Here is a 25,183-nt window from a genome sequence, read left to right as displayed (position 1 = left end):
CTCAGATACGGGGACAGCCTGAGTCTGGGCACAGCATAGAGCAACCAACAGCTGTGTTGGGCAGCGTGCCACACACTTCTTCTTTCCTTAGACCATACCGCTGGCCTCCGATGGATCACCGCAGATTGGATGGCTCACTGCAGGTTGGATGGCTCGCCTTAGGGCCCGTTGCTGTCAATGAAAGCGGTACAATGCCCCAATACACAGCGTTCACCGCCAGACACTAACAGAAGACAAGCCCGGGGGGCACCGGGTTGCAGGGCGATCGCATATCATCAGGGCACATTGTTGTAAATCGTGGCTCAACGGGCACCCCGAGGGCCCCCAATTGTCCAGTGCATGCCTCAGTACTGGATATGTCAACATTTGGTGGTGCTGATCAAGTTACCCCATTCGAAACGGGATGAAGTTTGGCACCAAAGCTCACCTTTATCAGAGCTCCTTCACACTGCCGCCATCTTGTTCAAGCTCTCCAGTGCCCCCCCCCCTCTCAAAGATAATTTGTTATGATCTGTGACCCAAAATCTCAGGAGAACGCACATTTAAATGATTCCTATATCATCTATACTTGTTTGCAAGCGGAGGGGATCCTTCAGTGCTGCACTGGTGGCTACAAAGATGTTGTTTATATTTCTCCTCTCTAACCTCTTGATGCATGCTCCAAGTCCCAACCTCCACTGTCGTATGCTACCATGCCAAGACATTTGTGAATGTGCACATTTTTACACTGGGCCTCATTAGGAGGCTTGTGGTAGCCATGCCTGTAATACAAGCACGGCTGCTGCCGATATTTCATTTTTCCGGCGCCCAGAAATGGGCAATTACCGGGTCATTACGGCCTTGCTGGACCGGTATTTGCCCATTCCTGGGCGCCGGGAAAAATGTTTCCCCATTCGAGCCCCATTGGGCTCAATGGGAATAGGGAAGCCAGGGGCGAGCAAGACCAGGGCTAGCAGAGTTGGAGCCGAAACTTCCAACGGTGCCCTTCGCTCCTTTTCTTCTCATCTGAGTTCTCGATCATATGCATAAGAACTGAAAATGTATTAATACAGTGCAAATTCAATATGCTGGGCTAGCATCCTGGTACGGCACCCCTGGCACTCTGCTAAATGGCTACACCGCCTGTGGTGTGTAGGTCTCCTATATGGGATGCAGCTGGGAGCGGGCAACAGTGGTACTGGAGTGTGGATAACTCCTCTGTCCCCCCTCCTCCAGTGAGAATGGTGGGCAGAAGGTATACGGCCGCCGTGGGCCACGAGTACAGGGTATGGCCCTGCTTCACGGGGCCCGAACCAAGCGTCTCACCTCACTCTTCACTCGCCACCTTCCTCCTATAGCATGTCACTCATGGATACAGCTTCTTCATTGCAGCGGTTGCAGATTTGTAAAGCCGTTGCAGAAAGAACATCATTGCATGGGCACCTGTAGATGATCAGATGGAGCCCCCTCGTTGTCCGCTCTTACTACTTACTGCCATACCTTGTTTAGTGACGTCTTGCAGGCATTTCACACTCTGAAACAGGCATTAGTTTTCATGAGGCCTAGCCGCCGCTGCGCTACCTGCTGGGCACTGTCATTGCAGCACAGGCATGACGTAGTACAACCTATGGGCACCATAACCTGCAAACGCCTCCCCTCACAATGCCCCCATGATCAGGGAAGGGAGGTGTGAGGGGTCAGCAATGCGAGGTGGACAACTTTTTGATGATTGTTCAAAACATGCCATTTTGTTAAATCATAAATAAAATTAAATGCCCCTCTATCCCTACTGATGATTTCCCTGGGAAACACTCCAACACAGGATGCCGGGGCCTTACACCTATACATCAAATACAAAGAGAAATACAAAGAATATATGGCAATTTAAATAACATCAACAAAGATCTTCACAGTTTCTTGATAACCTTTCAATGACCTGGGGGAGATTCCTTCCCCAGGATTCAATGTGAATTCAGCTCCAACGTTCAACCAAAAAAAGGAAACCAGGAAATCCATGTAGATAATAAAGTCTCAGATCGGTTCTTGATGCTTCAATGTCAAAATAAAGTTTTGTTAACCAAAGTTCCAACCATAGCAAAGGTTTTCTTCTTGGAGAAATAAGGACTTTCCATTTCCTCGAAGTAGCACCAATTTTATTCCCAGACACAATGCTTTGCCAGAAGATTTGCCACAGTTCAAAGGAACTACAACCTCTAGAAAGGTTAGTGAAACACAAGTCCTGGTTAACAATTATCATGTGTCTACTGACAAGATCAGGATTCTCTATAGATATATTTGTTAGGATGACTCACAGTGCCGCTGCTTCTTCTTCAAGAACTTCAGTTCTATTAGAGTCTACCATGCGGACATTCTTCTTTGCCTCGTAGTATTCCACTTCACTTGTACTGCTGAAGTCTTGCATCTACTGACAACCAGATATATCACCAAAGCTTCAGGTCTTTGTGACTCAAAACAGGTTTGATTCTGATAAGGTTTACTTCAAGGGATTTCAATACCTTCAAATAGACAAGGCACTTTTCCTCTGAATATATCTTTTCATAAGGGGCAGCCTCCTTGCCTCTCCTGTCCTTATGCCACAACAAGAAGCTAAGTTTGCCTTTAGGACCCACTTCTCTCTTTTACAGTTTTTGGCAATATAGGTTGTGTCAACTTCAAATAATATTTATAAACAGCAAGTTTCCCTTCCCCAATTTTTCCTTCATCTCTCTGCCAATGGTTAGCTAAAATAAGTACTCAGAAGCCTTTGTGATACTCTCTTGGCTTCAGGTAATGTTTGCACCCTTGTATCTTAGGCAAGTTTGAACGTCTATTAGGCTCACAGTATTTGTTAGATTGAACGCGGACATGCTCAAAGCAATAAAACAGTCTTAACAGGGGAATACTCTTGGCTTGGCCAATGTTTGCTCTCTCTCCAACTTTAGATACAATGTTTAAACACATGACATGTCTTTATTAGAAATTGTTTTTCGCGTGAATACAGTTCAAAGTTCGTTCTTCACTGGAAAAGCGTGAAAAGGCACACGCAATCCCTTCTTCATAAGTTTTACAAGGTTTAAATGTTGGCTTTCCGTTGCGTTTGCTTTTCACGCGAGTGAGAGAATGCTAAATTTCTCAACTGTCCCATTGTTAAGAATTCAACAAAAAACTTCAGCTAGCTTCTGCTAATACGCAAGTGAATATTAAGCTCGATACTGTTGCTGGCAGTGCTCGTGCAAGGAACCAGAATGCCACGTTTAACTCACCAGCTTCTGTGGTTCTTATATCACATGTTGCAACTTCTACTGCTTCGGGGATCACTCGTGACCCACACCCTTCCTTGCAGATGGTGTCTCAGGTCCAGCCACTCGATTAAGGAACTCCTCTAGCTCCTGAGACCCACGGCTTTACAACAGCTGCTCGCCTCTGTCTCTGACACGCTTCTTGTACGGCAACCTCTGCAATTAGTCTCAAATCAGGAAAGGCAACCTTCCTGCACACCTTCCGCGGTGCTCCCTCTCCACCTGAGATTTTGGGGGAACAGGTGCCTCACAGAACAAGCAGGTGACATCTGCTGCATCAGAGTTCTGGCATCCTTTGGTTCTCCCACTTCTGCCTGGTTAGCCAACAAAGTGCCTTCTTCCTTCTGCCTCTGCTACTAACTCCAGCCCCAGTTCCTTCCTATTGCCTGCACTTGAGAGGGGCTTTTATGCCTCTCGGGTTCCTTCAGGTGTGGGCTATTAGGCTTAATTGCCTGACTATTACCACAACATTCCTCTTCCACATCCCAGTATTCATGGGGTTATGGGACTTGTAGTCCCCAACAACAAAGTCAGATTTTCTAACTTCTGCCTTTTGGCAAACAGCCATCAAAAGTGTAGGATTACGGGGAAAGTTAAACAGGAGGGTTTCCCAGTATTCCTGGCCTGTTTCCCCCCACCCCCCATGTCCTTCCGCAGTACACCACCCCCAGGGTCAGGATCAGGAAATATCTGCCTTTCCCTGGCCACGTGCGAAGGGTCCCAGGCCAAGTCTCTGGGAGGAATCACTACAGATTCATCACATAGGCGCACACCACCAATCGCCAGCGGGGTCTGCAGCCTCAGTTCCCACAGGCAATCTGCAGCACTAAGCGTCACTAAGTGCAGGAGGTGTATCGTGGCTCAGTTGCGCTAATATTCTTACGGTGTCTCTGGTCTGCCTGTGGGGGGATGGACGGATCTCCCCTCTGCCGAGTTTGGTTGTCACACCACCGCCTCCAGCTTAACAGCAGGTGGTTGGTCTCCGCTCAGGTATGGGGACAGCCTGAGTCTGGGCACAGCATAGAGCAGCCAACAGCTGTGTTGGCAGCGTGCCACACACTTCTTCTTTCCTTAGACCATACCGCTGGCCTCCGATGGCTCACCGCAGATTGGATGGCTCGCCTTAGGGCCCGTTGCTGTGAATGAAAGCGGTACAATGCCCCAATACACAGCGTTCACCGCCAGAAACTAACAGTAGACAAGCCCGGGGGGCACCGGGTTGCAGGGCGATCGCATATCATCAGGGCACATTGTTGTAAATCGTGGCTCAACGGGCACCCCCAGGGCCCCCAATTGTCCAGTGCATGCCTCAGTACTGGATATGTCAACATTTGGTGGTGCTGATCAAGTTACCCCATTCGAAACGGGATGAAGTTTGGCGCCAAAGCTCACCTTTATCAGAGCTCCTTCACACTGCTGCATCTTGTTCAAGCTCTCCAGCGCCCCCCCCCCCCTCTCAAAGATAATTTGTTATGATCTGTGACCCAAAATCTCAGGAGAACGCACATTTAAATGATTCCTATATCATCTATACTTGTTTGCAAGTGGAGGGGATCCTTCAGTGCTGCACTGGTGGCTACAAAGATGTCCTTTATATTTCTCCTCTCTAACCTCTTGATGCAAGCTCCAAGTCCCAACCTCCACTGTCGTATGCTACCATGCCAAGACATTTGTGAATGTGCACTTTTTTACACTGGGCCTCATTAGGAGGCTTGCGGTAGCCATGCCTGTAATACAAGCACGGCTGCCGCCGATATTTCATTTTCCCGGCACCCAGAAATGGGCAATTACCGGGTCATTACGGCCTTGCTGGACCGGTATTTGCCCATTCCTGGGCGCCGGGAAAAATTCTTCCCCATTCGAGCCCCATTGGGCTCAATGGGAATGGGGAAGCCGGATGCACCGGCACCGTTATAAACGGCGCCGGTGCATCCGACATGCTGTGCTTGCGGGTGCCCCTCTGCCCGCCTGGTCAGACCTGACGGGCAGAAAGGCACCTGCGAGCACAACTCGTAGTTTACAGGTCGGGGAACTACAGTACCGGCAAGCTTACTGGTACCGTAGTTCCCGGACCAGGAAACTTGTAATGGGGCCCACTGACTTTAGTCTGTCCATGCAATTGAAATCGGTGGACAGACCATAAAAGCCAAGACCGGTTTATCACCTTTCAGTTGGCAATACCAATTTAAGAAAATGGCAACCAAAAAAGACAATGCGATGACAATGCAATCACGTCCGCCTCCCTGTCTTTTTGATATCGGCTCACCAGGTCCACTCCTTGTGCCACTTAAATATTATTAAGGCCCACATTACACAACCTGTAGTTTAACTTCACCCAGTGAGTAGATTTCCTAATTAAAGCCCGGTTTTATTCCCTTACTTTATGACCACGTCGGGGAACCACCATCAACGCGATCTCAAAGTGGCCTTCTTTTGGAGTAAAAGTCAATCTGTGTCTTGGTTGGTGCAAAGAAGTTGCTTTACATTTCTGGGTAAATCCTCATCTCGGGAGTAGATGGGGCAGTAACAGCCAGCTGCAAGATTAAATGTGAGGAAACAGAACTCAAGTTGCACCGTTGATAGTTTCTTGCAATCGATTGTATCAGGTCGATTGCGATCATGTGAGTGTTGGAAATCACAGGAAGAGATGGTGTCACCTGTGTTTCCTTGGGTGGAACAATAAGGCAAATTAGGCAAAATAGATTGGATCGCAAAAAGTGTTACAATTTGTTTACTTTTACCGACAAGTCTTCAACTGACTTTTTGACTTTTGTTACTATGTCAAGGATTCGCGGGACAGAGAGCTTTGTCGAAAGTTCCACAGCGCCTGTGAATTCTGTTCCTGTGCATATTGTGAAGCTGGTTTCCTGTGTCGACATGGCAATCCCAGGACGAAGCCCTCACGTGTTCGGCTGTACTTTTGTCCGAATTCTGGTTGACTAGAATGGCGAGCAAGACCGGGGCTACCAGAGTTGGAGCCGAAACTTCCAACGGTGCCCTTCGCTCCTTTTCTTCTCATCTGGGTTCTCGACCATATGCATAAGAACTGAAAATGTATTAACACAGTGCAAATTCAATATGCTGGGCTAGCATCCCCCTTTTGAGCTACTTTTGGGAGCTTTTGTAGGTGGTCGTCCGTAGGGATTTCTGAACTTGTGAGAAGGCTTATTCCCATTTGTTGCATTTGTATCATCGGTGCATGGGGTCGATGTGTTAGTTGGGGCCGCTAAGAGAAGGTGTGGGCATATTTACTGTATTAAGAACTCACAGGTGTAGCAGTAGTCTTATTGGGTACAGATATAGTCTCTGAGAGGCTTTCTGCACAACTGATAACAGGGCCCAGTAAGAAATGATATGATATGATATGGCATTTATAACACACCTATACACAAGTGTTTCAAGGCGCGACGAGGCAGGGGAGGGGGAACAGAGGGAAGACAGAAACGATCCTACTAAGCCATGTGACATTCAGATCGCGCAGGTGCATGGGAAGGGGAAGGAGGGAAGTGCGGTGGGGGAGGGGACAGTGCAGTGCATGGGATAAAAATAAATACCAAGAGTAAATGTACGGCCAGCAGGTGGCAAGTACAAGGGTAAGTGCAGACATCAGGTGTTAAGTGCTGGTAGTGGGACTGTAGGGATACAGAAAACAGTCCCCAAGTGCGGGGGTTGCCAGGAAGGCAGCGCAGGAGTGCAACTGGCGGGGGAGGGGACCTGGGCATGAGATCAGAGAGTGGCAAGGTAACCAGTGTAATTTCAGTATCAGCCAGGAGGTCAGCAAGGGAGAGGAGGAGAAAAAGCAGAAGCAAAGAGAAAGGTTTTGAGATGCTTCCGGAACCGGATATGATTCTCCTTAAGTTTCATGGAGGCAGGGAGGCTGTTCCAGAGGGAGGCCCCAGCCGAAGAAAGAGATTGACTACCAGTTTGTTGCTTGGAGAAGCGACTGACCCTGAGGGAGTTGGAGGCGGATGAGTGAAGAGCTCGAGAAGGAAGATATTTAGGAAGAGAGAGTTGAAGGTATTGAGGCACCAGGCCCCAGAAGTCCTTATGGACAATGCAGAGGGTTTTGAACTTAATCCTTGCAGTCACTGGGAGCCAGTGCAGAGATTTCAGTCCTGGAGAGATACAATCCCTGGGCTTGAAACCAAGGACAAGTCTCGCAGTCCTGTTCTGGATGAGTTGCAGAGGGCGGAGAGAAGAAGCAGGCAGATTTAGAAAGAGGATGTTGCAATAGTCCAGTCGGGAGAGAACCAGAGTTCTGGAGACAGTGAGCATCTGGGGGAAGGAGAGGAAAAGAAGAATACCTCTGAGGGGGTGCAGCTGGTAGTGTGTCTTCTTAGAGACGACAGAGATGTGAGGAGAGAAGGAGAGTGTGGAGTCGAAGATGACCCAGAGGTTTTTAGCCTCAAAGGTAGGAGCAAGAAGAGGGCAAAGAGAGGCCGACCAGAGAGCGACAGGAAAGGAGGGAGCGGGTGTGCCAATGAGGAGAATCTCAGTCTTACTGGCATTAAGGCAGAGATCATTGGCGGCACACCACTCCTGGATGGCGGACAGACAATCAGAGATGAGAGAGGGAGAAGAGGTGGCTGAGGGTAGCCTGAAAAGGAGCTGAGTGTCATACGCGTAGCACTGGAAGTTAGGGTAGAGCGTAGCAATGCTGTGGGCAAGAAGTGCCAGGTATTGGTTTAACACCCAGGGAGAGGGGTTAGACCCCTAGGGACCACCAAAGGTAGAGATGGAGAGAGAGGAGAGGAAGAACCGAAGTTGAACCTGGGGGGGTTGATCAGAGAGGAAAGAAGTCAGCCACGCCAAGGCCTTACCGGTGGTCCCCAGGTTGTCACGGAGACGGTTGAGCAGGATGGCATGGTTGACTGTGTCAAAGGCAGAAGAGAGATCAAGCAAGATGACGACACAGGGGGTGTTGGAATCAAGGTTGGAGAGCAGGTCTTCACGGATGTTCAGTAGAACAGTTTCCGTGCTTCTGGCAGCTCTGAAGCCAGACTGATGATCGTGGAGACAACTAACAGATTCAGTGTGAAAACTGAGCTGGCAGATGGCCAGCTTTTCCAAGAGTTTTCCCAGGAAAGGAATGATGGAGATTGGGCGATAGTTAGCCGGGCAGGATGGGTTGGCAGAAGGTTTCTTGAGAAGAGGGTGCATCAGGGAGTGCTTTAGGGTGGAAGGGAAGACTCCAATGATGGAGTGGTTGCAGAAGTCGGACAGGGCAGGAGGCAGGGTGTCAATGTGGTCCTTGATGGTTTTGGAGGAACAGGGATGAACCTGTTTTGAGGAGACTTTCATAGATCGGACTTGTCTAGAAACCTCTTCTGGGGAGAACAGGGGAAAGGCAGAGAAGGAGGGAGGAGAGGTGGCCGAAGAAGGGCCAGAGGAAGAGCAGGGAGTAGAGGGAGGAAGGTGAGAGGAGGAGAGAGAGAACAGGGTGTCCTGAGTTTTAGAGATAATATGAGCAGCCAGTGCCATGCAGAGGGCCTGTGAAGGGACTGGAGAGGTAGAGACTGCGGCAGGATGGGCCAGTTCCTTGCAGATTTTAAAGAGTTCAGCCGAGTTGTTAGATGCTGCAGAGACGCAGGCTTGGATGTCAGCTCTCTTCTTGGTGCGGACAGAGATCCGGCATTGCCTTTGGAGCAGGCGGCAGGCCAGTTTGTCAGAGGATGTACATGAAGCACACCATTTCCTCTCAGCCACCCTGCACTTGCGTTTAAGGGTGACAAGGTCTGAGTCGTACCAGGAGTTGCACTTGGCTTTGGGCTTCAGGCAGATCCTCATGACAGGGGCAAGAACATCAAGAGTATCAGATATAGCAGAGTGGAGCATGGAAAGAGCTGTGTCAGGGTGTGAGTCAGACAAAGGGGGAGTAGGGGGTGAGAAAGTGGCGGCGAAATCCTCAACTGACACGCGCTTCATGGGTCGGATGACCGAAAAGGTGGGTGGCAATGATGGAGTTGGCTTGGCCTGAGGCGGAAGAGAGGGTGAGCTGGGAGGAAAGGAGAAAGTGATCACTCAAGGAGAGAGGAGTGGTGTGAGGGATGGAAAGGGGAAGGTCTGAGGAGATCAGAACATCCAGAGTGTGCCCTGTAGAGTGAGTCGGGCCAGAGGGGAGAATAGAGAGTGAGAGAGAGTCGCAAAGGTCACAAAAGAGTCCAGAGGAAGGACAGGAGGCATCCAGGTGGATGTTGAAGTCCCCAAGAAGGAGGAGTTGTGTGGTCGAGACTAGGAGGGAAGAGGAGAGGTCTGCCCACTCAGAGAGGAAGGAGGAGATCTGACCAGGTGGCCGGTAGATTGTAGCCACAGTAAGGGAATGGCTAGGGGAGAGAGAGAGTCTGCAGACGAGGCATTGAAAAGAGGAGTAGGCCTGCGTAGGAATGACAGAGGCAGGAATCCACTCAGGGAAGATCAGGGCTACACCCTCTCTGGAACGGTTGGACCTGGGCGCGGAGAGGATCTTGTAGCCATTAGGGAGGAGAGTGTCAAAGTTCGTGACAGAGCTGGCCGTGAACCATGTCTCGGTGAGACCGAGGACATAGAGGTCACGTTCCTCCAGAAGGCGGCTGATGTCAGAAGAGTGCTTGACAGCTGAGCGCGAGTTATGAACGGCAATATGGAGAAGGTTGCCGTCCTTGAAAGACTTCCGGGGAGGGGTACAAATCAGAGGTACACCATGCAGAGTTGTAGAAGAAGCCTGCGGGGGGGACAGAAAGGGAAGGAGCAGAGGGGAAAGGTAGCCAAGGAGGAGGCAGCAGGCGGAGGCGAGGAAGCCGTGGAGGGGGGAGAGGGGACAGCAGGAGAAGAAATTAAATTGATGAGGCGCGGGAATCGTCTATCGAAGAGGAGAAGGTTAGCCCGAGGGCCTTGGACCAAGACGGTGCCATTCACGTAAACAGTAATGATGACCTTAGAGGAGTGGAAGGAGGCCAGGCGGGCCTCCCACCGGGTGCCACCATTAATGGGAGAAGAAGAGAAAAGAGAAAGCACCAAGACCATATGTAGGGTCAATAGGTCAGGTGAGGGACGACAAAGAGGATGTCGGTGAAAGTTTGCCTGGAGGAGGCACTGGTATAGGTGTCAGCGATAGGGAGGCCTGGGTTGGAGACCAGGATGTCCTTTTTAAACTTCTTCCTACCAGATTTAGTGAGGAGAGCAGGATAGTCGATAGAGAATATAGGAAACAGAGAGCACCATAGAGTAGGTATGAAGAGGAGAGAAGAGGAAGGGGGAGGGAAGGGGAGAACACTAGGGAAGGACACAGGGCAGGGTGCAAGCAGACGAGACATAGAGAGGCAAGACAAGTTGGAACAGTTGGACAAGACGACAGACACTCAGATTTAAAGGACAATCCCAATGCAATATTAAAGACAGGAGAAAACACACCTAGGTTTGGGAGTCATGAATAGAGGGAAAAAAGCCTATGTTTCACAATGCAATTTTAAATACTTTCACAATGCAATTCCAAAACAGGAGTTAAACAACTAAGTTTTGAGAGTTTGCTAAATGGTCACGTTTGCTGGGTAGAGAGAGGCTCAGAACCTAACCAGGACCACTCTTACCTGCCATAGTCACAGATGGTTGACGGCTGGCAACTGGCTTCCCCTGCAGACACCTGCAGACACTGGCCAGAGCCACCTCAGTTAGAGCCGCCCTTTGCCTTGGGGCCCTTAGCCACAGGGGCTGCCCGGCAGAGGGCTACCCTGCGGAGGTCAGCGAGGACCAGCAGGGGGCCAATCAAAGAGGGGGCGGGAAGGGAGGCGGGAGGAGGGAAGAAACAGGAAGAGGGAAGTGGGAGGGATTGGGAGAAGAATATCAGTGGCGCACGGCACATGACTGAAAAGGCCCACAAGATAATTTCAAGCCCAGGAAGGGCTACAAAGGCCAACACTCACCTGCCTCACCAGCAGCGCAAGAGGCGAGCAGGGAGTGTGCCCACCAATGCACACAGAACACAAAAGGCACAAATGTAAATGGCACTTTGCTGGTATCGTGTCAAATAAACAAACCTGAAAAAACTGTGGCCGAAAACATCGCATTTTTTGGGACGAATTTGTGCAGATTTTTGTACCGTTTTTAAATTAATAGTGTGTTGGGTAAGGGTGGGGCTTGGGGGTGGGGAGGTGCAGGGGGTCTGCACCCACATTCAAAAAAGAAAAAAGTGACAAGAATTGAAAGCATTTTTTCGGAATCGTTGTTTCCGGCCTCAGGTTTTTTTCTTGCTATTTTAACGAATATCCGCTTTGCTTGCGCCATATTTCCCTTAAGTTGCTGTGATGCACCTATGTTGGTGGTGCTACAAAACGGGTTTTCCCTTGGTGTGTGTGCTATGAAAACCCCCAAAATAAACAAATCAGCTCTTGTTCTCTCTCTGTAGCATTTTGGTAAAAGCATTACAGTTATTACCTCACCCCACCATGTCTAGCCCAATGTTGTGATCCTTATACCATTATCCCCAAGGGGCTACGTGGCGCTGTCAAAACCACTTAACTGCGGGAGTGGGAGGAGCCTACAATGATTCCTTGTATTTGCCTCTACCAGTGGCAGATGGCCCGATGGAGAGCTGTAGTTAGGGCCTTGGCAGCCAATGATTTTTTTTAAATGTTTGCGCGGAGTAGGCATTGAGACTGCCTTGCGTTTGGTCATTGTGTTGGAAATGTGTTTTTTACATGATCCCTAACAATATAAGTAAGGCATTTTAGACCTGAGTAGCAGTGCTCTCAAATGATCATCAGCGTAGTATGGTCTTGTGGTAGACCTTAAGGCTGTCAAACTATACTGCACTGATGATCACTAATAAGGGGTGAAACCAGGTATGTGGTTGTCTGGCAGCCTTGAGAAATGCCTTTGGTTCATAAAGCTATGTATAAAGTAGCACTGTCCTCTAAGAAAAAGACAATTTCCTGGAGCAAAAGGCTTGCATTTGGGCTAATTTGTATACCCACAATACCTTGCGATGTGGCTCTGAACTGGAGGTGAACTTCCAGAGAAGGCTACTAGGTGGCGTTGTGGAATGTGTAACTTGGCTCAAATTGATTATTCTACTTTCACATTTTAGGTGAAAGTTTATTTCAAGCCTTTTTAAATCCACCATAACTTTGTTGGTGATTTTTTTGTGTGGACTATTTCCATAGCATCAGATCACAGCAAACCGCTTTGAGGTGCTTTTGCAAAGGCAGGGCAAACAGAGACCGTAAGTCAGCAGTCAGTGTATACTATAGGCGGAGCGAGACATAACACAAAAGGTGTCACAAGATTAAGAATCACAGTACATAAATGTACATTGCTCATTAGTGGTCTGGAGTATTGCATAATACAGAGAAAAAGTACTCTCCAGACTCAGGTCTATAGCACGCAGAAAAGCACTTTAAGTTTCTTTTAGAATCTGGGAAAGATTTTTCCTCTCGGATTTCCAGGGAAAGGGAGTTTCAATTATTTGCTCCAAAGACTGGCAAAGTTCTACCTTCTAGAAAGTTATGTCTGCCCAAAGGGCAAAGAAGAGGTTTTTGAGACACAGAGCATAGATTCTTCCTAGGATTGTGTTTGATGAGGCTGGGGTTCGGGTAAGATTGCCGAAGGAGTGTTATTTTCTTGTGGTTGATGCACAGTCCAATGCATTAATGGTTTAATGCTTTGGCGCCAGCCTACGTTTCAGCTAAAATTGTTCCCATATCAACCAGGTCGACAGCTGAGGTCCTCGGAGGGACACCTACTTGTGGTCCCATCCGCTAAATCAGTTCGCTATGGGATCAGATGTTTCTCATGCAAGGCTCTGCAGCTTTGGAATAACCTTTCATTTGAATGAAGGAGAGTGGAATCACTGGAGGTGTTTAGGAAGAAGCTTAAACCCCACCTTTTTCAGTGATCGTAAATCATTAAATACCAACTGTGCCCAGGTGCATCTTTTTGCTTGGATCTTCGGATCTGCGCTCTATAAATACCTTTTCCATTCCATTCTTGAGTATGATATGTTGATCTATAAGGTGCCAATGTAGACGATTCCGCACAGAGGAAATGAAGTGCACAGACCTTCGTCCAGGCCTATACAAGGTCCTAAAGCAGTCCAGTCTAGACCGGACTATGTCATTTCTATAATGTGATTCTCCTAAGCACATGGAGTTGAAAATGTGTTTTTTAGAGGCAGCACTGACTTGTTGAAAACAGAACATTTGATCCCTGAGCAGGAAGTGATGTCAATGACTCTGGGAATAAAATATAAAGCTGCTTTGCGACGGGATAGCAAAACAAATACTTTCTGTTTTGTTAACGTTCAAACACAGTTGGTTGTCAACGGCTCAATCCTGGATAGATAAAATGCAATTTATGATCTTCGCCGAGGTATTTCCTGCAGGTGGAATATCAAGGATAATTTGCAAGCCATCAGCGTATAAAATATAGGTTTCTGTGAATGTCTAAATTAGGTCTGACAATGGTTTATTATAGGAGCTGAACAACCAAGGCAAGATTGTGGACCCTCGTGGAACACCACAAGAGGATTGGTTTGCGGGTGAAGAGATGTTGCCTATTTTCTGGTTGTTTGTTCAGCTCTGGAGGTAATAAGTGAGCTATTTTAAAGGATCATCATCTATAACCATCTTATTTTGTAGTCAAAGGGCCAGGATAGAGTGGTACCATAAACTAAACTGCTGATAGGTCTAACAAACTCCGTACAACAGGTTTATGCGATATGATCATGAAGCGCCTATAAGAAGGACTTATCAAAAGATGGCAATATATGTTCTGCATCATAGTCTCTTGGGCTCTGGAAATCCTGACGGTGATCCTCTACTTGTATTGTGACCAGAAGGAACTTGGTGCAATCTTCATTTTCCATGGGACTTTTTTTTGTGCACCTTTGAACTTCTAGGATTTGCCTTGACTGGTTGACCATGGAGCCAAGCTTCAAGAAGTCTGTTTTGGCTGTTGCTGATAATAAAGACTGTCTCTGATGCATGAACTATGTAGTGGCACCCTGGTACCATCCTGACAGTGTGGTAACCTGCAGTGGCATGTCCTGATGCACTGTGTTGCAACCGTAACCTGTGGCTCCTGATGGATTCACTATTGTGCAAAAACCCTCCTAACGCTGCTGTAATGCTTTTCGCATCTAGTTTGCATCTGTGGCGTCTGTTGATTTCACATGATGCATTTGTCATTTGAGGTGAGGTTCTTCTGTTGCCGGCCTACCCCATCTAGTGGGCAACAACCACCTCTCCAGCTACTATGCTGGGATACTGTTATGTGGGTGCTTTAAGAGCGAGATACTCCAGTTATTTACACAGCTTCCCCTCATCTTTTGGGTCCCTTGATTCTTCCTGGACTCTCCTCTGCTCTCTTCTAACTGAAGGGTCCTTCATTGATGACTTTCTCTTCAACTACTGCTCCAGAAATCCCTCTCTGCAATCTCAGAGTCAGTGTTGCTCTGGGATGCTTTCATCATCAATATCTCTTCATTGGGGTTCCCTTTCCTACTTAGGGGTCCCAGTTCCATCCTTTGAAGTCTAGGATCTTTATCTGCAGACTTTGCCTATCAATATGGGAACGGCAAACTCTTTGGCTGCTGACATCAGATCTCATCTCTGTATATTGGCCTTTTGGTGAGTTGTTTTTGGTATTGGGAGCTCTTAGTGGAGTTCTTTATTGCTTCTCAGGATCAGCTTTGAGCTCTGATATTTTGTATGTCCCAGTGTACAGTTCTTGTAATTTCCTCCATCGACTTCTATTGGATCATTGACCTCTACTGGGCCGTTCAACAAACCTGCGGCTGGGGTTAGTGCAATGCTGGGGACTGTGAACCTCACTGCAAAAGTCCAGTTGGACTTTGTAGGTAACACGTTGGTTTCATTGCACCAGCAAAACATTGCACAGGAAAACACTTCATTTTTCCCCACTATCCACCTCTTTGCCCACATATGTTGGGACTGGAGTTGCTTTATAAGTTTACACTGGTTCAGGAATATGTGATGGGGGGTATTTACTGGGAGAAAAAAGCATTTTTCACCAAAACAATGTTTTCTTGTGCGGTGAATTCACATGGAAACTCTTAGCGGACTTGTTGAAAAATTACATGACCCTGTGTGACTCATGGTTTCTGTTATTTTCTGTTCTTCTTAGAAGTTACTCTTACTGTTTTAACAACTTTATTAACAAGAATATATTTTTACAGATATATTCTTACTGTTTTTTCACAATTTTATTAAGAAGAATATATTTGTACAGATATATTGTGTGAATCTTCTCTTATTGTGTATTTATGGAACGGGTTTACAGTTCCTCCCCCTTCTGAAGAATTGCCTTAACTCCTCAGCCTCTCTTTCGGGCTCTGTCACTATTTTTCCTACTGCATTCTCTTCATCGCCCACCCAGTGGTGGGACAGTTGATCTCTCAGCCTTCCTCTAAGATTCGAGGTATTGGGAAAATAGTCAATATTAGTTCTCACTGGCATTCATTGTAGGCAGTTTGGTTTGACAATCGAGACAAGTACATTTCAAATAAACAACCAGCAGTTAAAAAAACCTTTCTGCAAAATGGTGTGGCTCTACGTTAATTGACGAACAATCCTGAATTTGTGTAAAAATGTTCCTTCAAACTGAACACCAGCACCGTCTTTTAAAGATGAATACATGAGTGGTGAATAAGCCTTTTTCAGTTGTACCGTTCTCAGTATAGTCTTGCAGCAAATTCTTTCATCTAAGATTACCTCCTAGTCATACATATTGATCAACGAATGATGCATTTTGCTGTGTGGTAAAAGAACGCCACAGTTCTTACGCACACTCATTGATTGATTAGACCGGCGTTGTTGGACGTGTAGTTGTATAGCGAAGGTAGAAATGTAAAATCTGGTGTACCCATAGCCATGATCATGGGAAAAATGCGGTTTATTGTGTTTTCTTAGATACTTTCCTGTTTTTCTTTAGAAATCAATTTGAGATATTCCTGGATTGGATTTCACAATTGTACTAAATATAACATTTACAAAGTTCAGCCTTTTTACATTGCAAGGTGGCTAATAAATCCACTTGTATTCTTAAGATGGGTATATTGTAATGTATTAATGATTAAACATTTAAGTTAAATATTGAAAAGATATACTTTTGAAAACCGCAAACTAGGCAGCAGTTTTGCTCAGTTTTCTAGATTTACGGTAATGTTGTAACATTTAATTTCAACTCTTAACTTTCATCCCAAAGCAGGATTCTAGATGCATTTTTCTAGAAGCCAAGTCGAATTTTGCTTATTGAAAGAAAATCTAGGCACAATTTGCTGTGTCAACTTGTTGAGGTCTTGTATAATGTGATTCTCACTTTTAGAATCGAATATCGGACCCGATATTGTAATCTGAATGCATTGTTCTTATATATAAAATCAAATGTATTCATGGGGGTACATTGTTCAGTCACATACATCTTTTCTTCTGCAGCACCCAGGGTAGACTCTGCTACCACAGAGCTCTCTGCTTGGTGTGGGTTTCTATATGGGACGTCCCATTTGGTGGTTGGGCCTTTTCACCTTCTCCAACACCTGTACATGAGTAGACGGTTGCTGAGGTGCAGTTTTGGGGTTCCCAGTGGTTTAGCTCATCGTGGGGGGGATTGACGTAGATCCTCGAACACCCCATCATTTGTAGATCTTTGGTGATGTGCTCTGTGGTTCTGGTATTTCTTTCAGTGAATCTGTAGCCGTGAAAATGTACTATATGGATTTGATAAAGTCATGTTGCTACTCTAGCCTCACAACCACCATCCAGATAACAGCAAAGTTCACACTACCAGAATAATAAGCATGCATCTGGAAACAGAATAGTGCAGTACCTGACAGTGGGTGACTCTGAGCTCTTTGTTCTTCCACAGTCTATTGAGAGAGAAGGCTCAAATGATATGATATTTTATTTATGGCGCGCCTATACACAAGTATTTCGAGGAGCGACAAAAAGATATCAGCGGTGCGATCCGAACCCACGCCTCCAGTCGGAGACTAGAAATTGAGTCTATTCACATCTACATTTCTGGGAAAGAGAAGATGGTTGTGCAGGTGGGGTAATGGCCCATTAAGTAAAAGGGACCATTTAGACCAACTCAAAAGATGAGAAATGTGCTACGATGATCTTTCCCACTTTCTTTATGTCCATATATATATATATATATATATATATATATATATATATATATATATATATATATATATATAGGGTTTAAATAGTGCAGATCGAGATGAGAAATAACGAGCCAATGTACAACAAGGGGATCGAGTTATAGGAGACAGTACTATCGATACAGTACAAAGATTGGAATATTATGGGTACAGTTAGAAGGCTATGGAGAGAGGGAATGAAGGAGATGCAGGTAATGGAGGGCACAGACAACCTAGACTTGGCGGGCCCCCAGATTATACGTAAGGCTGGCTCCCTGTTATCCGTTTTTACTGATTTTTACACATGAATACAATAATGAATATCCTTCTGTTACCTTTCAGTATTTATTTGGAAAAAAACAGAAAAGCATTTCTTTTGGTTGTGTGTTTAAGTTGCCAGTCTCGCATTACAGGTCAGTTGCTGTGCAAAGTGATCAAAATGAGAGGTTGAAAAAAGCCACCACCTTCCTTTTTGAGTTGTTTAAATTGCACGTATGGAGACCTTGACGTATTGCGCAAGACCCCAGCTCCATGAGCTTCATGTTAAATGAATCTAAAGTCTAAGGTGTTTATCATTTAAATAAATGTGGAGAGATACTAGTTAGAACTTATTTTTTTACATGGCAAAAGTAAAATGTGGATAAATACAGGTAAAATTAGCTAAAAATAAATATGGAGGAATACAGACTGAAATGGTTCAAAAATAAATTCCATGAAACCGGGAGCATCACTTCTAGGTCTGCGCTATGTTCTTTGAAGAGCTCCGCCTTCAGCCCTTTCTGACTTGCAACTTAAGGCCACGCCCTCACTGGAGAAATGCTGAGAATGACCTCAGAAACTGTAACATGTTCCCTAGAACATAGCACTCAACAGGGAATCGCTTATAACCATGACACCCACCCGTGCTTTCCTTAAAGCTATATTTCCGCCTCTACCTGCAGATATGACCTTCATCGCTACACTGAGTCCCAGCATCAGTGATTCCAACCCTTGCCTTCATCTTCTGTGGGAGAAGAAGCAAAAGTGTTTCCTTTAAATCTCAAGACCCCAAAGTGTTAAGAAGCTCCTCCCACATGTTCCTCTCCTTCTCTATGGCAATGTGTACCGGCTTTACAAAAGCAATACTACAAGTGTTTGTTGTTTTTTTCTCCTCTGAATTCCATGCTTGTCATTGTAGTCAGGTTCTCGATCTGTATTGCTCCCATCAGGGCTTCGTGCTGCACGCAGAGTCAGGCAGGGCACGAGCCCTACAACAAAGTGGGAGGACGCTAATGTGTGCAATGACAAGCCACATAGCAGCAAGTGAACAGATTTTAAAGTGAAACATGCACATTTTATTCAACTGCTCTTTCCCAATCCAAGAAATTATACTTGATAAATACACTATGGACTCTGATGAAATTAATCATGAACGACCAAACAAATAACCCGTGGGGGGAATGGTTTCCTGTAGTTTTTCCTCCCAAAGCATAAAAAGTGCACAACTTGTAGACCAGAAAAGGTGGCAAAATACTATTGAGATATTTCACGGGTGTCTTGAACATACCCTCATGTAGTCTTCTGGGTACATTTCTGGGCCCCAATCCTGTTGATCCTGGTTTAAATCTCTCCTTTCGAGCCGTTTGAAGCGGGCCAACACACGAAACTAATTGACGAGCGCAAAACTTTTTCAATCCTCAAACACCCACGAGGTAGGCATCCACTTTCTGAAAAAGTAGGCAGGCGCCATCCGCTTGCGTGTTCCCTCGACTTGAGCCCTGGGGTTGTTAACTTTCTGTCTCACTGAGCCCCCAGTTGCCCCCTTGAGGACGACGCTCAGTCAGATTTGCGGTACTTGTTCGGCGTCTCCTACGCAAGGCCCTGATGCATTAGAACCTGGATGCGACTCTAGGGAAGGTGGCTCCCAAACTGCATGTTGCCTAGTGCCTGAAATGCATAGATTTGAAACTGAGCTTTGTATGTATCTGTGTGTTTTTACTAAAACAAGCGTAATTCTCTTTAGAATGAAGACTGAAGACACGTGGAGGTTTGCTCTGGGCTAGCAGCTGCTCCTACACAGAGTTGCACATCTGGAATGAAGGTACTGTGGAGCTCTGTGCTCCTTTGTGTTAATATGAGGGTATCATTCTGTGCTCCTTTTTGCTAATTTGTGTTAATATGAGGCTAGAATTCTTTGCACCTGTGTCTCACAACAAAGTGTGAGCTTTGCACGTATTTGTTGCAGTGAAGACCCAGTGCCCCTGTATGTTAATATGAAGGTTTTGGTTGCTACTGGTCTGTACGCCTGTGTGTTGTTACTAAAGTACACTGTGGGCTCCTGTGCGACACTTGCATCTGTCTGTTACTATGAATGTAGGCTCCTTGCCCCTGTGTCTTACTATGGATGCAGTGTTCCATGCACCTTTGCCTCTGTTATTATGAAGGTGGGTGCCTGTGTTCCTTCATGTTACTAAAGTACACTGTGGGCTCCTGTGCGACACTTAAAGGGAGCTTTTGAACCCCTGTTTGTTATTACAAGAGTGCACTGCTCTGGTGTGTTGCTTTTGAGATAGTCTGTATGGTCCAGTGTGCTATTTTAAAATGAGTCTTTGTGCCCCTCTGGGTTACTATGAAAGCAGGCTCTTGGCTCCTTGGCCCTGTTACTATGAGGGCCGGTACATGTGCTCCTTATGAAGGTAGGCTCCTTGCCGCTGTGATTTACTATGAAAGCAGGGTCCACACGTCCTTGCCCCTCTATTACTATGAAATTTGGTACATGTGCTCCTTATGAAGCTAGGAATCCTGCCCCTATGACTTACTATGGATGCAGTGTTCCATGCATCCTTTCCTCTGTTATTATGAAGCTGGCTGTCTGTGCTCCTTCATCTTACTATGAAGGTAGGCTCCTTGCAGCTGTGATTTACTATGAAAGCAGGGTTCCATACGTCCTTGCTCTGTCTATTACCCTGAAAGTTGGTTCCTGTGCTCCTTATGAAGCTAGGAATCCTGCCCCTATGACTTACTATGGATGCAGTGTTCCATGCATCCTTTCCTCTGTTATTATGAAGCTGGCTGTCTGTGCTCCTTCATCTTACTATGAAGGTAGGCTCCTTGCAGCTGTGATTTACTATGAAAGCAGGGGTCCATACGTCCTTGCCTCTGCTTGTTACCTTGAAGGTTGGTTGGTACCTGTGCTCCTTATGAAGCTAGGAATCTTGCCCCTGTGACTTACTATGGATGCAGTGTTCCATGCATCCTTGCCTCTGTTCTTATGAAGGTGGGTGCCTGTGCTCCTTCATGTTACTATTAAGGTAGGCTCCTTGCTCCTGTAATTTACTATGATAGTAGGGTCCATACGTCCTTGCCTCTATCTGTTACTGTGAAGGTTGGTGCCTCTGCGCCTTCATGTTACTATGAAGGTAGGCTCCTTGCCCCTGTGATTTACTATGGATACAAGGTCCAAAGCTCATGTACGTTTTTCTTTCAAGTAGGATGCACATGTTACTATTATCTTGGGCTTCCTGCCCTTGTGAATTACTATGAAAGCAGGGCTGTTTGCGCCTGGTGTTCCATTTAGGTTTCTCTGATTATAAAGATCTATGCCCCTGTGTGCTACTAGGACAATAGGACTCTATTTTCCTATATGGTCGCCATTATGTTACTCTGATGGTCTGCTACATGCTTTTACTGCATATACCATGCATGAGGGTTCTTAAGGGAGGGAAGCACACACGGTTCAATTCTCCTATGTTGCTCTCCTTATGTTACTATGAAGGTATATCTCCATGCCCTTGCATTTTATTGTGAAAGTAGTGCGTGCTCTGTGCTCCCATTTATGTTCCTCATAATGTAGAGCTGCCTACTTCTGTGTGTCACTATTAAAGTAGGGTCCTATGCTACCATGTGCTCCCCGGTATGTTAATCTGAAGCTAGAGCTCCATGCCCTTGTGTGTTACTATTAAAGCAGGGTGCTATGCTCCCATGTGCTTCCCTGTGTGTTTCTTTGATGGTAGAACTCCATGCCCTTGTGTGTTATTACTAAAGTAGGGCGCTATGCTCCCATATCCTTCCCTGTGTGTTACTCTGAAGGTAGAGTTCCATGCCCTTGTTTGTTACTATTAAAGCAGGGCGCTATGCTCCCATGTGCTTCCCTGTTTGTTACTCTGAAGGTAGAGCTCCTTGCCCTACTCTGTTACTATTAAAGGTAGGGCGCTATGCTCCTATGTGCTTTCCTGTTTGTTACTCTGAAGGTAGAGCCCCTTGCCCTTGTGTGTTACTATTAAAAGGTAGGGTGCTATGCTCCCATGTGCTTCCCTGTGTGTTACTCTGAAGGTAGAGTTCCATGCCCTTGTTTGTTACTATTAAAGCAGGGAGCTATGCTCCCATGTGCTTCCCTGTTTGTTACTCTGAAGGTAGAGTTCCATGCCCTTGTTTGTTACTATTAAAGCAGGGAGCTATGCTCCCATGTGCTTCCCTGTTTGTTACCCTGAAGGTAGAGTTCCATGCCCTTGTGTGTTACTATTGAAGCAGGGAGCTATGATCCCATGTGCTACCATGTTTGTTTCTTTGATGGTAGAACTCCATGCCCCTGTGTGTTACTACTAAAGTAGGACGCTATGCCCCCATGTGCTTCCCTGTTTGTTACTCTGAAGGTAGAGTCCCATGCCCTTGTTTGTTACTATTAAAGGTAGGGCGCTATGCTCCTATGTGCTTCCCTGTTTGTTACTCTGAAGGTAGAGCTCCTTGCCCTACTGTGTTACTATTAAAGGTAGGGTGCTATGCTCCTACGTGCTTTCCTGTACGTTCCTCTGAAGGTAGAGCTCCTTGCCCTACTCTATTACTATTAAAGGTAGGGCGCTATGCTCCTACGTGCTTTCCTGTATGTTCCTCTGAAGGTAGAGCTCCTTGCCCTACTCTATTACTATTAAAGGTAGGGCGTAATGCTCCTATGTGCTTTCCTGTTTGTTACTCTGAAGGTAGAGCTCCTTGCCCTTGTGTGCTACTATTAAAGGTAGGCTGCTATGCTCCCATGTGCTTCCATGTATGTTCCTCTGAAGGTAGAGCTCCTTGCCCTTGTGTGTTACTATTGTGTGCTATGCTCCCATGTGCTTCCCTGTTTGTTACTCTGAAGGTAGAGTTCCATGCCCTTGTGTGTTACTATTGAAGCAGGGAGCTCTGCTCCCATGTGCTACCATGTTTGTTTCTTTGATGGTAGAACTCCATGCCCCTGTGTGTTACTACTAAAGTAGGACGCTATGCCCCCATGTGCTTCCCTGTTTGTTACTCTGAAGGTAGAGTTCCATGCCCTTGTTTGTTACTATTAAAGGTAGGGCGCTATGCTCCTATGTGCTTCCCTGTTTGTTACTCTGAAGGTAGAGCTCCTTGCCCTACTGTGTTACTATTAAAGGTAGGGCGCTATGCTCCTACGTGCTTTCCTGTTTGTTACTCTGAAGGTAGAGCTCCTTGCCCTTGTGTGTTACTATTAAAAGGTAGGGCGCTAAGCTCCCATGTGCTTCCCTGTGTGTTACTCTGAAGGTAGAGTTCCATGCCCTTGTTTGTTACTATTAAAGCAGGGAGCTATGCTCCCATGTGCTTCCCTGTTTGTTACTCTGAAGGTAGAGTTCCATGCCCTTGTGTGTTACTATTGAAGCAGGGAGCTATGCTCCCATGTGCTACCATGTTTGTTTCTTTGATGGTAGAACTCCATGCCCCTGTGTGTTACTACTAAAGTAGGACGCTATGCCCCCATGTGCTTCCCTGTTTGTTACTCTGAAGGTAGAGTTCCATGCCCTTGTTTGTTACTATTAAAGGTAGGGCGTTATGCTCCTATGTGCTTCCCTGTTTGTTACTCTGAAGGTAGAGCTCCTTGCCCTACAGTGTTACTATTAAAGGTAGGGCGCTATGCTCCTATGTGCTTTCCTGTTTGTTACTCTGAAGGTAGAGCCCCTTGCCCTTGTGTGCTACTATTAAAGGTAGGGCGCTAAGCTCCCATGTGCCTCCCTGTATGTTCCTCTGAAGGTAGAGCTCCTTGCCCTACTCTGTTACTATTAAAGGTAGGGCGTAATGCTCCTATGTGCTTTCCTGTTTGTTACTCTGAAGGTAGAGCTCCTTGCCCTTGTGTGCTACTATTAAAGGTAGGCTGCTATGCTCCCATGTGCTTCCATGTATGTTCCTCTGAAGGTAGAGCTCCTTGCCCTTGTGTGTTACTATTGTGTGCTATGCTCCCATGTGCTTCCCTGTATGTTCCTCCGAAGGTAGAGCTCCTTGCCCTTGTGTGATACTATTAAATACAGGGCGCTATGTTGCTGGTTGTTTCTATGAAGATGAATGTGAGGTACTTTGTCAACCTTCAGTAAATGGTAGGGTTTATTGTAGGTTCATCGACTGCAAAGTCAGGCCTCCTGTCAAATCCGGCTCAAATATTCAGGCCAAATCCTCTGGAGAAAATTCACGAGCAATATTGATTTCCGGTTTTGTGTAGCATGCCATGCCTTAATTCTAACACTTCTACGTGCTGCATTGACAGATGTTTGTATGACCTATTAAATGCTACTCCAAGTTATCGACTTTGCGAGGATGGAGGCTGCATCATACCTGCTGAGATTCAGAATTGCAGCTCCATGGGTTTGGCTCAAAGTCAGCCCTTCTTCTGGAAAATAAGGACAATTAAGAGCATACACCATCGTCTGGCCCAATAAAACAAGTCATTTCCTTAAAGTCACTAGAAACATGGAAATCAGCGCCCAGGTCTTATAATATAATTCAAATTGAAATTAAAGATTTTCTTCAGGCTAAGCACTAACAAGTTAACTGGGATGTCCAGGTACCGTCAGACCATATTACGTAGTAGAAAATCTTCTCTCCAAGATCACACCAAATAGTGCTGTCTCTTGTGTGTAAGGCAGTTTAATTTAACCCTGACGCAGGTTGTAAATCCAGTTTCGGTTTCAGGGAGTTTTTGCTCTTTTTCATTGAACTCCATGCAAAGGAACGTCACACTATGGTGACATCAACGTACACCGCTCTCCGGTTGAAAATGGATTAACTAATGCATCAAAAGAATTACAATAATCAGCCCTAAATGCTGAAGGATTACTGGATTTGGCTTTCGGGGGCAGATTTCTGTCCTGGTGTTATTGAATATAAATGCAACAGCATTGTAAAGTCATCCAAAAAGATCAAGCCTTTTCAAAACAAAATCCCAGCTGTAACCCAAGGGCAATACCCCAAGTTGTGTATTCATGGAGGAAAACGTTACAGGAATGTCCCCAAAAGTTCAGGTTAGAGCTTACTTGTTAAGAGAATATTAGGTAGGACCCAGAGACGAGCCCTGGGGGCAAAGTGTGAGGCCCCAGACATTGCTGGAAGGGTTCAAGCATTGATGTGTTCTGCTAGTCGACATTGTCTTTAGGAGTGACAGACGTTAGCTGTCACTGAGACTTGGCTCCATGATGCCGCTGGCCCGGCCCTCTACATTGCTGTTTCAACTAAATATACCATTCTCTGCAATGACCGGATTGCACAGAATGGTGGTATGGTTGCTCTCATATACAAAGACACTGTGGCCATCCGTGACCTAGCCTCCGCCCCCTTCTGGACTGTCGAGCTGCTCTCAGTCAAGCTGTCCACAGCACAAACCCCCACGATTACAATGCACATTGTCAACCACCCTCCATGCCCACCCACCACTTTTGAAGATGAGTTCACACAACTACTCATGAGCAACCTAAAAACCAACTCCAAAGTCATGGCATTAGGGGATTTTAACCTCGGCTACACTGCCCCCCTT

The 25,183-nt window shown here is 46.2% G+C and overlaps 1 protein-coding gene across 2 annotated transcripts in view; it reads left to right on the top strand.

Annotated features, from left to right (window-relative positions):
- Positions 1–25,183, top strand: part of APC2 (APC regulator of WNT signaling pathway 2) — a 423,162-nt gene that overhangs the window by 50,844 nt on the left and 347,135 nt on the right. For both annotated transcript variants that reach the window (XM_069646741.1, XM_069646740.1), the window contains exon 2: positions 19,418–19,495. In XM_069646741.1, the coding sequence (XP_069502842.1) occupies positions 19,490–19,495 (6 nt within the window). In that variant the 5' untranslated portion in view covers positions 19,418–19,489. The remainder of the gene's footprint in view (positions 1–19,417; positions 19,496–25,183) is intronic.

This window comes from Ambystoma mexicanum, chromosome 1p (assembly GCF_040938575.1).
Source record: "Ambystoma mexicanum isolate Mex_15411 chromosome 1p, UKY_AmexF1_1, whole genome shotgun sequence".
Taxonomy (NCBI): Eukaryota; Metazoa; Chordata; class Amphibia; order Caudata; family Ambystomatidae; genus Ambystoma; species Ambystoma mexicanum.
The sequence above is the reverse complement of the archived record's forward strand: the minus strand, read 5'-3'. Positions and strand labels throughout refer to the sequence as shown.